This window comes from Trichoderma atroviride, chromosome 7 (genome assembly GCF_020647795.1).
Source record: "Trichoderma atroviride chromosome 7, complete sequence".
Taxonomy (NCBI): Eukaryota; Fungi; Ascomycota; class Sordariomycetes; order Hypocreales; family Hypocreaceae; genus Trichoderma; species Trichoderma atroviride.
Window position 1 is genome coordinate 1,483,097 of NC_089406.1, and position 14,551 is coordinate 1,497,647.

At 51.5% G+C, this 14,551-nt stretch overlaps 4 protein-coding genes across 5 annotated transcripts; 2 read left to right on the plus strand and 2 right to left on the minus strand.

Moving 5' to 3' along the window:
* Window positions 1-67: 67 nt before the first annotated feature.
* Window positions 68-3,665, minus strand: TrAtP1_012519 (uncharacterized protein). The gene is made up of 3 exons (XM_066115559.1): window positions 2,013-3,665; window positions 1,736-1,940; window positions 68-1,677 (listed from the first exon to the last, which is right to left on the minus strand). The coding sequence occupies exons 1-3, from the start codon at window positions 2,932-2,934 to the stop codon at window positions 1,212-1,214; spliced, it is 1,593 nt and encodes a 530-aa protein (XP_065971658.1). The 5' UTR covers window positions 2,935-3,665; the 3' UTR covers window positions 68-1,211.
* Window positions 3,666-4,876: 1,211 nt separating this feature from the next.
* On the plus strand, window positions 4,877-6,451 carry TrAtP1_012520 (uncharacterized protein). Its single transcript, XM_014090117.2, has 2 exons — window positions 4,877-5,378; window positions 5,457-6,451. The coding sequence occupies exons 1-2, from the start codon at window positions 5,100-5,102 to the stop codon at window positions 6,321-6,323; spliced, it is 1,146 nt and encodes a 381-aa protein (XP_013945592.1). The 5' UTR covers window positions 4,877-5,099; the 3' UTR covers window positions 6,324-6,451.
* Window positions 6,452-7,685: 1,234 nt separating this feature from the next.
* Window positions 7,686-10,193, plus strand: TrAtP1_012521 (uncharacterized protein). The gene is made up of 3 exons (XM_014090116.2): window positions 7,686-8,171; window positions 8,229-9,498; window positions 9,625-10,193. Exons 1-3 carry the CDS (start codon window positions 8,062-8,064, stop codon window positions 9,934-9,936), a joined length of 1,692 nt encoding a protein of 563 aa, XP_013945591.2. The 5' UTR covers window positions 7,686-8,061; the 3' UTR covers window positions 9,937-10,193.
* TrAtP1_012522 (uncharacterized protein) lies at window positions 10,194-13,883 on the minus strand. Of its 2 annotated transcripts, XM_066115560.1 has the most exons (3): window positions 13,661-13,883; window positions 13,275-13,589; window positions 10,194-13,191 (listed from the first exon to the last, which is right to left on the minus strand). In XM_066115560.1, exons 1-3 carry the CDS (start codon window positions 13,691-13,693, stop codon window positions 10,282-10,284), a joined length of 3,258 nt encoding a protein of 1,085 aa, XP_065971659.1. In that variant the 5' UTR covers window positions 13,694-13,883; the 3' UTR covers window positions 10,194-10,281. The 2 variants fall into 2 exon arrangements, with proteins under 2 accessions (XP_065971659.1, XP_065971660.1); XM_066115561.1 differs by having other exon boundaries at window positions 13,275-13,883.
* Window positions 13,884-14,551: the final 668 nt, after the last annotated feature.

Here is a 14,551-nt window from a genome sequence, read left to right on the forward strand (position 1 = left end):
ATTTAGCGGCAAGCCATGGTCCCCGTAGCGGGCAGTAGTGCTGTAATCCCTAGGTCCGGACCGTAGCGCCGCCGCCGTCCTCAGACGTTTAATTTTCGCTCCCGCTATCAATCAAATAGTCTAGTTGTCTACATAGTATCTCGCACATCTATAACGAGCGCAGCTAAGCAGACCAACTACAAGTACTAGCATCACAAGAACGACTTAGAAGGAGCTCTACCGGTAAGTAGTTACATGAACTAGCACAACTGTCAATATGATAAAAGACGCCCCAACGCCGAAAAGATGGCCATGGCCATGTGGCACGGCAGAGCATCTCATCTCATGCCATCATAAGTGCTCAAAATCCCACCCGTTTTTCCAAGTTTTCAAGAGCCCCCTTGCGTCCGCATCGCCGACTACCTCTCCCAGATACCAGGAAACTCCCAGAAGACCAGACTCCTGGTATTAATATTGCCAAGAAAGGGTGCTGATCTTTTACCCATCCGTCACCCGCATGAGAGCACGTGCAAGCACCCTGTGAGACCTTTTTGTTTTTTTGTTTCTGTCAATCCCGTCGAACGGTACATAAATAATTTGTGTTACAAGTGCGTGCGCGATACGAAGTTTGAGTGTGTCAAACCCGCTCCCAAGAACCGGGTCAAGAGATTGAAATGAAACCGCTGTCCAACGGAGCCGCTAGATGATACGGCCGAGACGGGCTCGTTTTTGGCCGCATAAAAAGGCGACTTTTTTTCTGCCGAGGACATACATGTGGTCTCGGGCATGTTTCTCTCTAGTGAGGCCTATAATAAACGGCGAGAGGCGCAGGTGGAGCGCAAGCGGAGCTCTCGTTGGTCCATTCGTATAATCGAGATGTCCCTTGCAGTACGCAGGTGTTGGCTAGATCGAACGATAATCCCGTCATATCTAGAGTGATAGGCAAGCCGCTGATGCTGCCTACTCCGTATCCGCAATTCCCTTTTCCCTTTTCCTTTGACTGTTTCAAATGCCCTCATGGTCACAGTGTCTTTCGGTGGAAAGTATGGGCCTGTAGTCGAGGAGGCACCGCAGAATATCTACCACTCATTTTTCATAGACGCTCTTATTTAATTAAATATGTTTGATATAGTCAATCCGGAAGCAAAAGTATTAATTACAATGTCGAGATCCGTAAGTGTCGCCACAGATAGTATAGATAGATCGCTAATGACACCACGTTGTACAGGGCATTATGGCCTCTGCCCATAAATAACATGAAATGGCATGTACATGAGCTTGGAATCGTCAAAGTAGGCCTGCCGCACTTCCATCAGCAGTACTTCCACTTGCTCTCGGTTCCATCCCAGGCCTCGTGTCAACGGCCCCAGAGCAATAGCCTGAATCCCATCCAAGAGTATAGTCCGCCAGTAAAGGCCGACCGTCTTGAGGACTTTATTCTTGGGCCAAGTCCCGATGGGCACATGCAGCACCCGCTCCGTAACATTAGTAAAACCGGCCTCTTGCATCATGTCGGATATTCTGCCATTGGCTGCGGTATCCAGATCGATGCCAAGGGCTGCTAGCCCTTCTGATACGTGTTTCCAATAACGTGCAACAGGATGGTCTGGCGGCATCTCGCCATTTCCATCTGGCAGGGCGCTTCTGGGAGTGTGATGGATTTCTTGGAGCTCGATCCAGCCACCAATTTTGAGATGTCTAGAATACCTGTTAGCGACTGTCCTCCTGCAAAGGAGAAGACCGCAAAATAACTCACTCTATGGCCCTTCGAAATAACTTCATCCAATCTCTAACAGCCATCACTGTGTGCCGAGAATGAATGTAGTCAAAATGGCTGTTGGGATGCAACCACGGCGATTCCACATCGTCTATCATGAATCGAACGTTGGGCGGTAGCCAATCGGGCTGAATAGGAGACAAGTCGATTCCAAGTATATGAGCGCTCAGATATTTGTCTCCCACTAAGAAAAGGGCGTTAGTGATTCTCAGTCTAAAAAAAGTCAAGATATTGTACAGCATTGTTGATGACTCACTTTCAATCGGCCAAATTCCGGTCCCAGTTCCAATATCGAGGATTTCTTGCGGGTTATCGCCGATGGGGGCAAAGTGTAGCTTTTGGCTACACAGCAGCTTGACCATGGCGTGCTTCATATCCTCTCTCTCTTGCTCCACGTCATCATTGGGGAAGTTGTAGGTGCCTTCGCGATATCGATGATATCGCCGGCCATTTTCATACATGTAGTCGCGAACAGAAGACATGACGGAGGTGCTTGCCGAGCTGGCAGTATCACTATCATAGCCGGCATCAGAACCGGCATCAGAACCGATGTCGTCGCCATGAACGGAGCCGATGCTATCAGCGCTATCATCGGCAATGATGGCTTCTTCGGCTTGGTCCAGTGCTTCTCGGGATAGCTCCTGCTGTTCCGCAGCGGAAAGATCTGGAAATATGGAGACGCCATTTGGATGGGTTAAGGGAGAGCCTATCGACGATGGCCCCGTCGCGTGCTCCAGCGGTTTGAACGTTTCGGGATAACCTTTTGTTGGTTCTGTTGGTCCCGTCACTATGTCTTTCTCTGTGTCTTTCTTCAAAGCCAAAGCAGGTATAGCAAGATCGCTCTGTTCATGCCCGTATCCATTTCCATATATATTGCCATTCACATTCCCATTCCCATTCCCATTCTCAGCTGGGGTAGCTGTCGGGCTCTGCAAAAGGTCGGATATCTTCAAAGCCGGCAGCTGGTAGTCAACAGCATAAGGAGGCTGTGAGGCGGCGCCATATTGAGAAGTGGGCTCGCGATGATAATCACCGCCGTTCGCGTTGGCCGTGAAGCTGTGATCAGCCCCGGCAGAGCTGTCCGTGCGGCTTGCAGTGCTCGTCGCGCCGTTGGCGGGAGAGGGGGAGCGTGTCCTCCGAGACGAGCTCTTGAAGCCATTTTTGAGAAATCTATCCATGGCGAAAGCCAGGCGAGTAATTCGCGGGATAAAGAGAGTAGCCGATGTAGTAGAAGAAGCAAAAGGAATGTGTGGTCGTGGCTTGCCGAAAGAAGGACGCTGAAAGAAGTAAAAGGCTGTAGTAGAGTCGCTCAGAGGCCGGGCCGTGATTAAACCAAGTCGCAGACGGTACTTTGAGATGTGTATTTAGCCCTCGGGTAGCTTTCCTGCTTGGCACAGAGAGCTCTTCGGGCAAAATACATAACGCTGTCTTTGCTCGGGGACGTGGAGGCCGCAATGTCTCGGGGAATGGGATTGTGGTCGCCTGGAAGAGGAAAAAAAAAAGCAATGAAATGGCTATGGTAGGCAGCTCCAGTGGCCCGCCGCAGCCGGGAAGGACGAAGGATTGATTGCCAGGTTTCAGGGGTATGTGAGGACTTGCTTGGCGGCTGAGGCACGAGATCTCACATGTGAAAGCAGCCTATTCGTTCCATAGGCAAAGATCAAAAGCTAGAGTTGCCAATAGTTTGCCCTGTAGCTTTTGATCGAACGCAGATCCGACGTGGTGACGGCAATCAAAACGTTGAAGCAGGTGGGGAAGAGCTTTAAAATAAGGCCCAGCCCGATCGCGAAGCTAAAGAGCAAAACACTCGGTATTCAAATCGACGAGTCTAGAGTCAAAGAGGGCCACTAGAGATGCCAGGAGTGAGATGATAGATGATCGGGCTCCATGATATAGTCGCCGAGACCAGCTGAAGGCGCCCTTGATGATACGATTTACAGCGCTCGAGGTCGATTTTAGTGGACATGCCGCCGCCTGTGGGGCTGTGCGGTTGGGGGATGTTTAACACGAACGGCGGGTACGTAATACCCCATAATACGATGCGTCACACCCAGATTGGAATCGGTGATCCGTGCTGGTTGTAAGCTGGCCAACAGCAACCGCATCTGGGGCAATTTGTCACGGACTAATGCTGCCTTTTGCCTCTCTGTTCTCTTCTGTTCCTTTCTAGTGTTGAGGTGAGTTGCTTGTTCATTTTCTTTAGCTTTTGTGTGTCCTGCGGTGAAACTAGGGCGTATGTCACCATGCGTGGCTGCGAGCGCCTTCTGTGTAGCATTCCGTATAATGCCATGTTCTCAAGCCCTCGGCAAAGGATATGCTCGACAGAAATCTTGACAGAGATCAAGGGGGCGCCCATTTCTCTCGCGAAGATGATGGCATGGTAGCATGCAAATCAAAATCACTCAATTGGTACTCCGCGTTCCATTGCTGCTTTGCTACTGGGTGATTCGTAAAACTGTGCCACGCAGAACCAACAGCCAAGAAGCACGGAGAATAGCCTTCACTATGGTTCGAACCAACGCAGCTCCATTGAGCAGAATGTAGTGGTATAGACTGATACATGGGTACCAATATGCAGTACGACAGAAGACGGACGTCATATCCACTCTGTGACTGTTGGACCAACTGCTTCGTGCGAGTAACTGCCGCCCCTTCCATTCGTCAAGCCCGACTGCAAGGAGCATGTTGACCGACGTTTCATTCGCAAATGCATGAATTAAATTGAGGCTTCTGCTATGCATCGTTGCCGCCGGCTAGCGGGGAATCTCATTGGCGGCAGATCCCTCAACCCAGCCATTTGATGTCCATGTTTCTACACGAAGTTCTCATTCATAGGTAGGCGCCGATTTTAGAGTAGTGAGCGCGCGAATGAGAGCGCTTTGTGCCCTCACCTAACCTTACCTTATCTCATCTCACTTCGCTTCGTCTAAACTCATCACATCCCACCCCATCTGATCTCATCTTATTCGTCTCATCCATCCTGCTGCCCTGCATACCGTGTTCAGGAAGAAAAGGGTATATTTCGTAAAAAATTAATAGGAGCAGTTGATTTTTCTCAGTTGACGTGACCTTCTTTAACTCCGCGTTCTCATCCTAAAAGCCCACTTTTCATCGGACCTTGCAATCGGCGATATCAACCATCATCCATATTAGCGCCTATCCACGGAACGGCACAGCAATATGTCGTACGGAACGCTCTTTATACTCGGCACAGCACAGCATTCATATCTCACGGCCCCTGCCTTCAACTCCAGATTTGGCCACGCACAGCACATCATTTACATCTTGTGCAACTCATTTTAATTAGAGAAAGCGCTCTCATTACTACCAGCCCCTCAATCTCATGTCGCGCAGCAACGCAAAGGCGCCTCGCTGCGTTGGCAGCCCGTCCTTTGCTCCAGACGAAGTAATCCAAGATGGTCCGCGGCTCAAGCAAGCCCGGGAGCTGCTGGCAGCAAATGATCTGTACAACGCCAGCCGCGTGCTGCTTAGCCTGCCTGAGAGAGATACATTTACGTATCACGCCATGACAAGTGTCAAGCTGGCTGAGGTACAGCACGTTGTCGGGTTGGGCGGCATCAATGGCCTGCACGCCTGGTATCGCGGTGAAGATGGCACGCCTGTAAGCGTTTGCTCCCTTGCCTCATCTTACTTGAAATGCTGTGAGCAATGAGCTGAATGAGAAATTTCATGCACCTAGAGAGACCCTCCACCTCTGCCAGATATCGAGGCATACATCTCCATATTCAGCCCCTCAACTGCCACGGCTTCGGCCCTGAAAAACTTTGAGACAAATGCAAAGAAGACATCCATCCGCTCAGAGATTGCGAGCCACATCGCAGGGAAACGATTCATCCACCCGGCGGTGACCACGCAACTGACCATTCCCAAATCAAAGAAGCCGCCGAGTGAGAATCCGTACCTTGACTTTTGGGCCTGGTCGTGCAGAAACTTGGAGTGGTGCGGGCCGTGCGCTTCATCGGAAAGAGTCGCAACGAGTCACCATGTGCTCCCCATTTTCATGCACCACTTTGGCTGTGCAACACCATCACACGAGAGCCTGGAGGTGTTGAGGATCCTGGCGGATGGCCGAGCCATTGCGGATATGGGCTCGGGTAATGGCTACTGGACGTTTCTGCTGAGGCGGTATGGACTCACGGTGTATCCGGTAGACAACATGCAGAGCGAGTGGAGGGTCAACTGGATCGACGATACGGCCATCATAGACGGCGTGAAATGGCTGCGGAAGAATGAAAATGGCAAAGACATGGTCCTCCTGTTGGTCTATCCCGTTGTCGGAGGGGGTGTCGGAGGAGGCGCCGAGGGCAGCTTCACGAGGGGCCTCGTCAGTGCTTTCCAAGGAGACACCATTGCGGTTGTTGGAACACAGAATTTAAACGGCTATACAGGATTCAGGGGCATGACGATGGATACTTTTATGGAGCAGGAGCACAAGGAGTGGACAAAGGTGGTGCAGATTCCACTGCCGAGCTTTGCTGGCAAGGACGAGGCGCTGTATGTCTTCCAGAGGGGAGAGATGGTGCCCAACGCATCGAGCTCGAGTTGAGGTGACGTGTCAGGAGGTGCAAGGAGCACGTGTATGCTGTGCAGGTTGAGAAATCAGGCAGAGTATATGAATGAATAGAGTGAAATAAAGTAAAATGTAAATAATGTGTACATGTACGTGGATATACGTCGTATTAAAAGTCGAAAGCTGTAAAGAAATACTAAGATGGCGATAACTTTCCCCGTATATTTTAGAAAGCAATATGCTTATCTTTATACATCTGGTGTCGTTTAATGCAATCAATGGCCTGATGGTAACTGCTAGTATCTCATATACAGGTGTCAGGCACTTATCAGAGAAACTCATGATACGATACGGATTTCAGACACGGCAACTCAGTCAGCTTACTCCTAGACACGATGGATCGGGTGTCGAGCAGTGATTAATTGCAGCAAATGAATGCTTCCCGTCACTCATAGCGTTAAATTTCGCCTTTCCATGTGACGTGCATGAGGCTCTGCAGAAGTGATGGCGCTAGCTTCGGGTCATCGCGGCCTTTGCTTACGGACGAGTGAGTAGCGTGGCCTGTACATATTGATAGTCGGTGTGAATGCCACGGAATACTAGAAATAGCAGAGATCAACATGCGGTATACGGGTGCCTGCCACGGGCCACCGAGTGCCCAGGTCTATACGGCGTAGGTGGCGGAATTGCAGACATTGAATACGGGAGTATGTGCACCAGCTCACACAATCACTTATTGAGGTACTCACCTATTTCTCATACCCACCTCGGGCTGAACAACAGGTTCGAAACTAACTGACAGGTTCCACATCCTACTTGGGGGCTGAGCACCAGCTCGCGCTGCATGTCTATTCTATGGAGCTCGCAACAATAGCGGGCTACAAGGAATAACCACAAGTGTGTCAAGTGCTCTAATAGACACAATGTAACATTTTCAGGGCGTTCAGGGACGGGGATGCGACTCTGTTCGCATGGGGGCACATGTTTGCGAGTTTACAACTCGGACTGGTGCCGTAAGCTGCAACTGTGACGAAACGACTGATCGGCCTATCCATTACGTCAAATACCTGTCTCGTATTGATATCATTGTTTCAACAGTGCAGATAGCTATGTGCCAAAAAGCCTGGCAAAGCGACATTCCTCCATCTCTCAGCGACAAGAAATAACAGCAGTCTGAAGTAGTGGGATCAGCCTCCTGCCCAGGCTTACCACCTCCCTAAACAGAGCCGCTGACACGAGCTTCGCAACTCCATCCAGGCCGGATAATGGCCGTCCATGGCCTCTGACGCGCAAAGAGAGGGGCGCCCTTCAGCTGGCTCCTCAACCGCTCTAGCGCCTGAACTGCCGCTGGCCCTGCACACCTGCAGCGGCTCTGCGCTCTAAGCACTTGTAAGGCGTAGCGCCCATGCAGGTGGTCTGTATCGCCTCCAGTTTATTGTCTGGGCTACGTGCTAGGTGCATATTCTCGCGCTGCAATGGACTGACTGGTCGTGTTTTCTCTGCCTCCAGTCCTCCGAGGCCCAGCCGTCCTTTTTCTCTTCTCCTCCATCATCACCATCGACGTCGGCATTGCTGTTGTTGCTTCTGCCGCCGTAACTCTTTGTCAAAAGATCCCACTACCACCACGGCCAAACAGCCCACTACAATCACCGGTGGCTGTCATTAGCGGAGCACGGCCGGGGCGTTTGTTCTCCAGCAGAAACAGAAACGAACCAATAATTGACACAAATTCCCTTCCCGCCAGACGCCACCCCCCGCGCGCGAAGCTCCCGCCATGGACCATCCCGGGGCGACCATTTCCCTGGCCTCAATCACCAATCCCAGGGCCAGATCGAGGTCCCGCGACGGGCGCTTCATCGAGGAGCCCAAGCCACAGCGGCCTGCGTACGGCGACTCCCGCGAGTCCAGCTATGTGTATGCTGACGATGAGCTGGATCGCAGATCTGCCCGGGGCTCCGGCGGCTACTTGCCCTACCCAGAGGACGACAAGCTGATTCACCTGCCTCAAAAGTACAGCCGCACGGAGGACTCGTTGGCTTACGGCCAGTCGCCCAGCCGAGGCCATCACAGCTCCAAATCGCAAGACTACGGCAGCGAGCTTAGGAAGCACTCTGACTCGGACCGCGAGTCCAGATCGCACCGACGCTCGCACACCTTGACCGTCGATGTTGATCCTCGCGATCGGTCCCGTTCGCGCGACCGATCACGGTCCAGAGATGGCCGAAGCGGGCGCGACAGGTCTCCCCAGCCGCCCACTGGTCGTATGTCCAGCTTGACGGTCAACACCGGGCCTCGACAGGCATCTCTTTCGCTCGCGGCCGCGCCGGCATCGCCGCTGCTGGAATCGTACCATGGGACATATCAGAATTGCTCGCCCATGCCCTCGCCTTTGTTGCTAGCATCCAGGCACCCGGGCGATCTGCCAAGAGGCGCGGAAGCCCTCTCACCGCTCTCTGACGGCGAGGGCGACACCAGGCTCAACAGGCGAGCTCGCTTCCACGATCCGCAGGACATTGCCTCTCGCCTTGCCCAGGCCCTCAAGGGCACCCACAGACCGGATGTAGCGCCGGTCATTGAGATCCTTCCCAGCCTGTCGCACGAGCAGGTCATGGAGCTCCGCGCCGAGTACAAGCAGATTGTAAAGACCGGCACGGACCGCAAGGGGGTCAACATTGCCAAGCACATCCGCGCCCGCTTCAAGGACGAGGATCCCCTCTTGATGAAGGCGTGCTATGCCGTTGCCTTGGGACAATGGGAGAGCGAGGCCTACTGGGCCAACTTCTGGTACCAGGGCGACAAGACGCGCCGAGAGCTGCTGATCGAGTCGCTCATGGGCCGGACAAACGACGAGATCCGCCGCATCAAGGACTCCTTCTCTGACAAGAAGTACGACAACAGCCTGAGCAAGTGCATGAAGACGGAGCTGAAGGAAGACAAGTTCAAAAAGGCCGTCTTGATGGTCCTGGAGGAGCGCCGCATGGAAGAGTACGACTATGAGGGCCGCAGACTGCCGCTTGACTACAAGCTCATTGATCAGGACGTCGAGGACCTGCACAAGGCCGTCAAGTCCGACAAGGGCGGAGAGACGCTGATGATTACCATTGTCGTGCAGCGCAGCGACGCCCACTTGCGCGCCGTCCTCAAGGAATATGAGCACCAATACCGCAGCAACTTTGCGCGCGACGCGCTCAAGAAGAGCAACAATCTTGTGGTATGTATCACTTTTGACAGTCCTCGAGAGAGAAAAAAAAAGAGAAAAAAGCAAAAAAAAAAAAAAAAAAAAAAAAAAAAAAAAAAAAAAAAGAGTCAGTGCTAACAAAGGCTTTTTTAAATCTAGGGCGAACTCCTCGCACACATCCTCAACGGCGTCATCAACCGCCCCGTCCGCGACGCCCTCCTCCTGCAGCATGCCATCACCGCCTCCCGCAAGGACTCGCTGCGCCGCGAACTGCTCATCTCGCGCCTCGTGCGCTTCCACTGGGACTCGTTCCACATGCAGGACGTCAAGAAGGCCTATCGCGAGCGCTACGGCCAGGACCTGCAGGACGCCGTGCGCGGCGCCACCAGCGGCGAATGGGGCATGTTCTGCCGCGAGCTGTGCATTGCGCGGATGCCCAACGAGATACGGCGGATGGACAATGCTCGATAGATTTTATGAAAAATCTGTTTTTATATAGTATTATCCATATACAGTATACATCCATAGATATATCCATAGATACCATGTCTTGGGGTGGGTGGTTGATGCCTACTTGTATGACAAAATGTTGGATTTGATTTGGTATTATTTTTTTTGGAAAAGTAACCAATATGGATTTTGAATGAAGCCTGGAAACCCGTTATTATACGCGACACGTCACCTATCGTGTGTCCTAATGAAGGAGGATGCAATAAATCTATTACCCAAGTATCCAAAACATATATATGCTTGTTTTATATTGGTACAAATCTATACGGTTGTCAAATCCATGCCTCTATTCGAGATATACACAGGCTATTTCTTTGAGCCCTTGCCTCCTCTTCCTCCCTTTCCTTGGCTTTTACCTCCACCTTTGCCCTTGCCACCACCAGAAGACCCCTTCTCCCCTCCACTCGCGCCAGCCAACATGACTCTCACCTTGCTGACCGGTATGGTGTTGACAATCTCCTCCGGCTTAAGGGCCTTGATGAGCTCAATCTCCCTCGGCCACATCTTCTCCTTGTCTCGTGCCGCCTCGTCAATGACGCCTTTCCTAGCAGAGTCGGTCTTGAGACGCTCCAGCACTTCCTTGACCGCCTTGCCCTTCTTCACAGAGCCCGGTTGCATCTTGACCTTGTACTTGAACCGAACTAGGGCGTTCCACGGCGCACAGACGGGAATGACTTCGATGATTTCATCTCCCGCCAGCGGCGTGCCAACCAACGTGTCCAAATTGGTCGCCTTCTCAGCCTCATCAGGCTCCAGCAAGTCGAGGCCTTCATTCATCATGGCGCGGCGGATTTCTTCTTGTTCTGCGACCTCTTTTTGCTTCCGCTCATGCTGGGCACGTCGGCGCTCCTTCATGGCTTCCATTTCAGCCTGCCGCTGGGCTTTCGCGGCCGCCTCTGCTTCGGCCCGCTGTCGTCCCACCGTGGCTCCTATCAAGGCTTCCGCTGTAATGCGATCCTCCTCATCCTGATCTTTGTATTTCTGAGCAATCTTTTTCGCCTTTGCTTTTTGTCCACGTTTTTGGCTTCCTTTCTTGGTTGCCTCTGAGGTTTTTGTTGAATGTGAGGAGATTCTGCTAGGCGCCTCGGACACTTCCGTGGCAGGTTCAGAAGGCGCTACCTCGTCTCCTTCGCTAGCATGCTCTTCTTCGTCTGCATCTGCCTCGTCGTCTCCCTCTATTTGCTTGGCCTCACCGGCATCCACTGATGAAGGATCAGCCTCGGCGTTTGCAGGCCGATCCCTGATATCCACTGTTGAGAGCTTGTCAGCCGTGTCATCTATGGCCTCATCTTCATTTCCAGAGCCTTGAAGAGGATTTGCTCGTTTCTCATGGCTAGATGGGTTTTCGGAAAACTCGTCGTCTGAGATATCTGATTCATCAACCACTTCTGTATTTTGCGGCTCATCGTCATCAGCGGTTGCACCGCCTGCCGATATTGATGAGCTTTCGTCTTGTACTCGGTGCTTCAAATGCGAGCCTTTGCTCTGCTCACTAATTCTGAATGCAAATCCTAAACCGAGCAGGAGCTGAGTGGGGGGCAGATAATTCTTCTTTCCCTCAATAATGAAGTTTCCAGCAGGCATGATTTCTCCTGTCGAAGCTGATTTGGATACTTGGTCTGTGTTGACCCACCAAGCACCCATGCCCGCCTTGGAATCCCAAGCCTCGGAAGAGCAGACTGACAGCGACCCTGCTTGGGAAAGAGTCGCAGGAGGAATAGGGGCATCTGGCGTGTTTGGGTTGTTTTTAATCACAATATTTGCCGCGCCACGTATATCAGCATGGCAGTAAATGTCACCTTTCCTCAGATATCTCCTGTAGAGTATTTCGCTCTGCTGAGGGTCTTTGCCCCCAAGGACTAAATACCCATCAGAGGAGATGAACCAAAGAAACTTTTCAAACCACAACTGCTTCCGAATGGGCTGAAGAAGGGCTTTTTCCTGCTTCAGACCTTTTTTCAGATCTTCAGCAATCTTGTGCTCCGTACTTTTCAAGGCCTTGGTTGCCTGCTGCTGGGTCTTCTCTTCTTTGATAGCAGCTGATCTTCGCTGCTCATAATACTCTCTGGCATTGCTCCAGGGGCTAACATTGAGGACAATGTCAACTGTGAGAAGCTTCGCTGGTTTCGTATCTTTCGTTGCATTAGCTTCACTCAGCCCTTCTTCCGAGTCGCTCTCATCAGTCTCGTATGGATTGGCCTCTTGTGCCTCGTCCTCATCCTCGTCAAACTCTTCCTCTGCGAGAAGGAGAGTAATCGTGTTTTCAGACAGTTTGAGAGGAAGATTGATGGTTTCGGCAACGGGATTCTGTCGCTTCTTCTCTCGCTCAATAAGCTTCCCAATGTCTATCCAGTCCATGCCCTGTGCAATAAGGCCATTCACTGCGTCCATGGCCTCTTGCACGCGCTCCACATTTGCTTCAATAGCAGCTGCTTTGCGGAGATTCATCGCCTGAGCATCTTGTAGACCTTGGATCCTCTTGCCCTGTTCATGCCTAGCATCTTCAAGTTTCTTCTTGGCAGCTTCTTCCCTTCCGGTAAGTCGAGATTCTAACTTTTGGCCTTCCAAGGATGAGAAAAATTCGTCGACTGTTCTGTTATAGCCTTCGAATTCCAGTATCTCAAATGACGAGTCCTTCTTGAATTTATGCGGAATGAAAGGATGGAAATCGTCGTAAAGTAGCCCTTCGCGCTTTTGAGATGCATTTCCCTCGACTAATCCACTAGAAGATGTCGCCTTTTTCTTGGCGAAGATGTAGCCCGTGCAGGTGGCAGATGCGGTGATGTTCTCGACGATATCACGAGCCTCAGATAGATATCTGACCAGTGCATCCAGCAATGACTCATTATCAATCACATCAGCCAGTTTAGCGGTGACGTCAAAGCTATTCGCTTGTAGGATATTCTCGACCAAAGTAGGGGGCAGCTCTGTGATGGAGACTGCCAAGGCCTTTCGCAAATCGCCACCGGATTTACCTTTGGCTTTCTTTTCAGAGAAAGTATTGGCCCCCTCGTTTGCTTCGGCCTTCTCTGCAGCAGTCTTGAGAGCATCCCTTATCCTTTCTTTTGTCAAGGCGGGAATACCGCCATAGTTCTGTCTATTCTCGAGAGAATATTGCAGTCCAACTTGCTGCGCTTCTTGCCCCTCTCCCTCGCCAACATTGCGAGAAATGGCCAGGATTTTTAGATCCGCATCGGTAAGAATAATGTTTCCGCTCTACCTAATGTTAGCCTCCCGCCACTTAATGTTGCATGTTGAAGAAGAAGAAGGCGTCGCAGCTTCCCGGTCGCTTAACATACCGCAAAGAACTCCAAGAACATTCGATATTGGCCATCGCTAAACTGGAATTCTAGGATTCTGTCGGTTCCCACTTGTGTTACTGCCGTCAGTCGTCGGGTCTTGAGATATTTGCGAAGCCGAGCCACAAAGGCAGATGGAGCGGCGGCAGTCGTTCGGGCAAAGTCGGTCAAGTGGCAGCGGAATCCATTTTCTATCAGCAGTTGCTGCTTATTATCTGGCTTGGCGAACTTGAGGAGCAGAATCTTGGAGGACAGGTCGTAGACGTTTGCGAGTCGCAGAGTCACGAGGCTCGCCTGGAGCTCGTGCGCAATGACCTGGAGCAAGGAAGGGGAGTCAGCGGGCAGTTTCAGAAACAGACCTACTCGAAGGGGGGACAGCAAAGTACCTTGACATCCAATGACGAGAATCTCTGCTTCATCCTGGCATTTGCGTTTTGCGCAGGCTCAACCCTGTATCTGTGTATAGCAAGAATTGTATTTGTGTATAGCAAGCTTGATGCGAAACTCTATCGGTTACCGTGGGGCACGCATTTGGTTGGCCGCGGGGCAAGCTCTCAAGCTGTAATGACGTAAGCATAGGCATTATTACGGGGCATCGCGTATAAAGATCGAGCCAGAGCCATGTAGCCTACTGTGTGCTATATAAGGCAGCGCAGAGCATCCTGGTCGCTGTCGCTGGGATTCTGGGGCAGAAACACGATTGGCGATTTCAGAAAAAGGAGGGTCCAATCAACATCATACATGGCGTCTACTGGGTGCGTGTTGAAATTTGACAGCTGCTGCACGCATTAGTGTGAGAAAAGTCATCCAGCAGCCCATTTCTGTTATCCAGCTAGACTGGGCTATTACTACTGGTCCTGCTGCCACTATTGTTACTGCTGCTAACTTGAATTATATATAATAACCAGTAGTACCAAGGGAAATATTCACATGTGGATAAACTACATTTACTTTGTAGAGCTACAGTCGGGGTGCTGGATACCTTTTCTCATTAGTATAGGTTAGGTAGGACGCTGCAGCTTCTCCCAGTACGCTCAACTCCGCTAGCAATTGCAAGTTGTAGTGCGCTCGCTGAGCACGTGCAAATAAAGCAGGATGAAATCTGACAGCAGGGTTTGGAAGCAAGCACTAATTGATTGCCCTGCCGATTGCAGAAGATGGTGCGAATCCTGGCTTACGAGCGAGCAAGTCGTATTCACTAATAAAGCCTGCAGCAAGAAATTAGCCTGCAAAGGGGTGAGACGCTCATCATTCTGATACGAGTGGCGGACGCTGCA

Coding starts and splice junctions, on each gene's coding strand:
- TrAtP1_012519 (XM_066115559.1), bottom strand. CDS start 2,934: ATGGATAGATTTCTCAAAAATGGCTTCAAGAGCTCGTCTCGGAGGACA. Junction 1,941..2,012: donor CGGAATTTGGCCGATTGAAA/GTGAGTCATCAA, acceptor CCCTTTTCTTAG/TGGGAGACAAATATCTGAGC. Junction 1,678..1,735: donor TTATTTCGAAGGGCCATAGA/GTGAGTTATTTT, acceptor CAGGTATTCTAG/ACATCTCAAAATTGGTGGCT.
- TrAtP1_012520 (XM_014090117.2), top strand. CDS start 5,100: ATGTCGCGCAGCAACGCAAAGGCGCCTCGCTGCGTTGGCAGCCCGTCC. Junction 5,379..5,456: donor GCGGTGAAGATGGCACGCCT/GTAAGCGTTTGC, acceptor TCATGCACCTAG/AGAGACCCTCCACCTCTGCC.
- TrAtP1_012521 (XM_014090116.2), top strand. CDS start 8,062: ATGGACCATCCCGGGGCGACCATTTCCCTGGCCTCAATCACCAATCCC. Junction 8,172..8,228: donor CCCAAGCCACAGCGGCCTGC/GTACGGCGACTC, acceptor GCTGGATCGCAG/ATCTGCCCGGGGCTCCGGCG. Junction 9,499..9,624: donor AGAAGAGCAACAATCTTGTG/GTATGTATCACT, acceptor TTTTAAATCTAG/GGCGAACTCCTCGCACACAT.
- TrAtP1_012522 (XM_066115560.1), bottom strand. CDS start 13,693: ATGAAGCAGAGATTCTCGTCATTGGATGTCAAG. Junction 13,590..13,660: donor TCTCGTCATTGGATGTCAAG/GTACTTTGCTGT, acceptor TCCTTGCTCCAG/GTCATTGCGCACGAGCTCCA. Junction 13,192..13,274: donor TGTTCTTGGAGTTCTTTGCG/GTATGTTAAGCG, acceptor AACATTAGGTAG/AGCGGAAACATTATTCTTAC.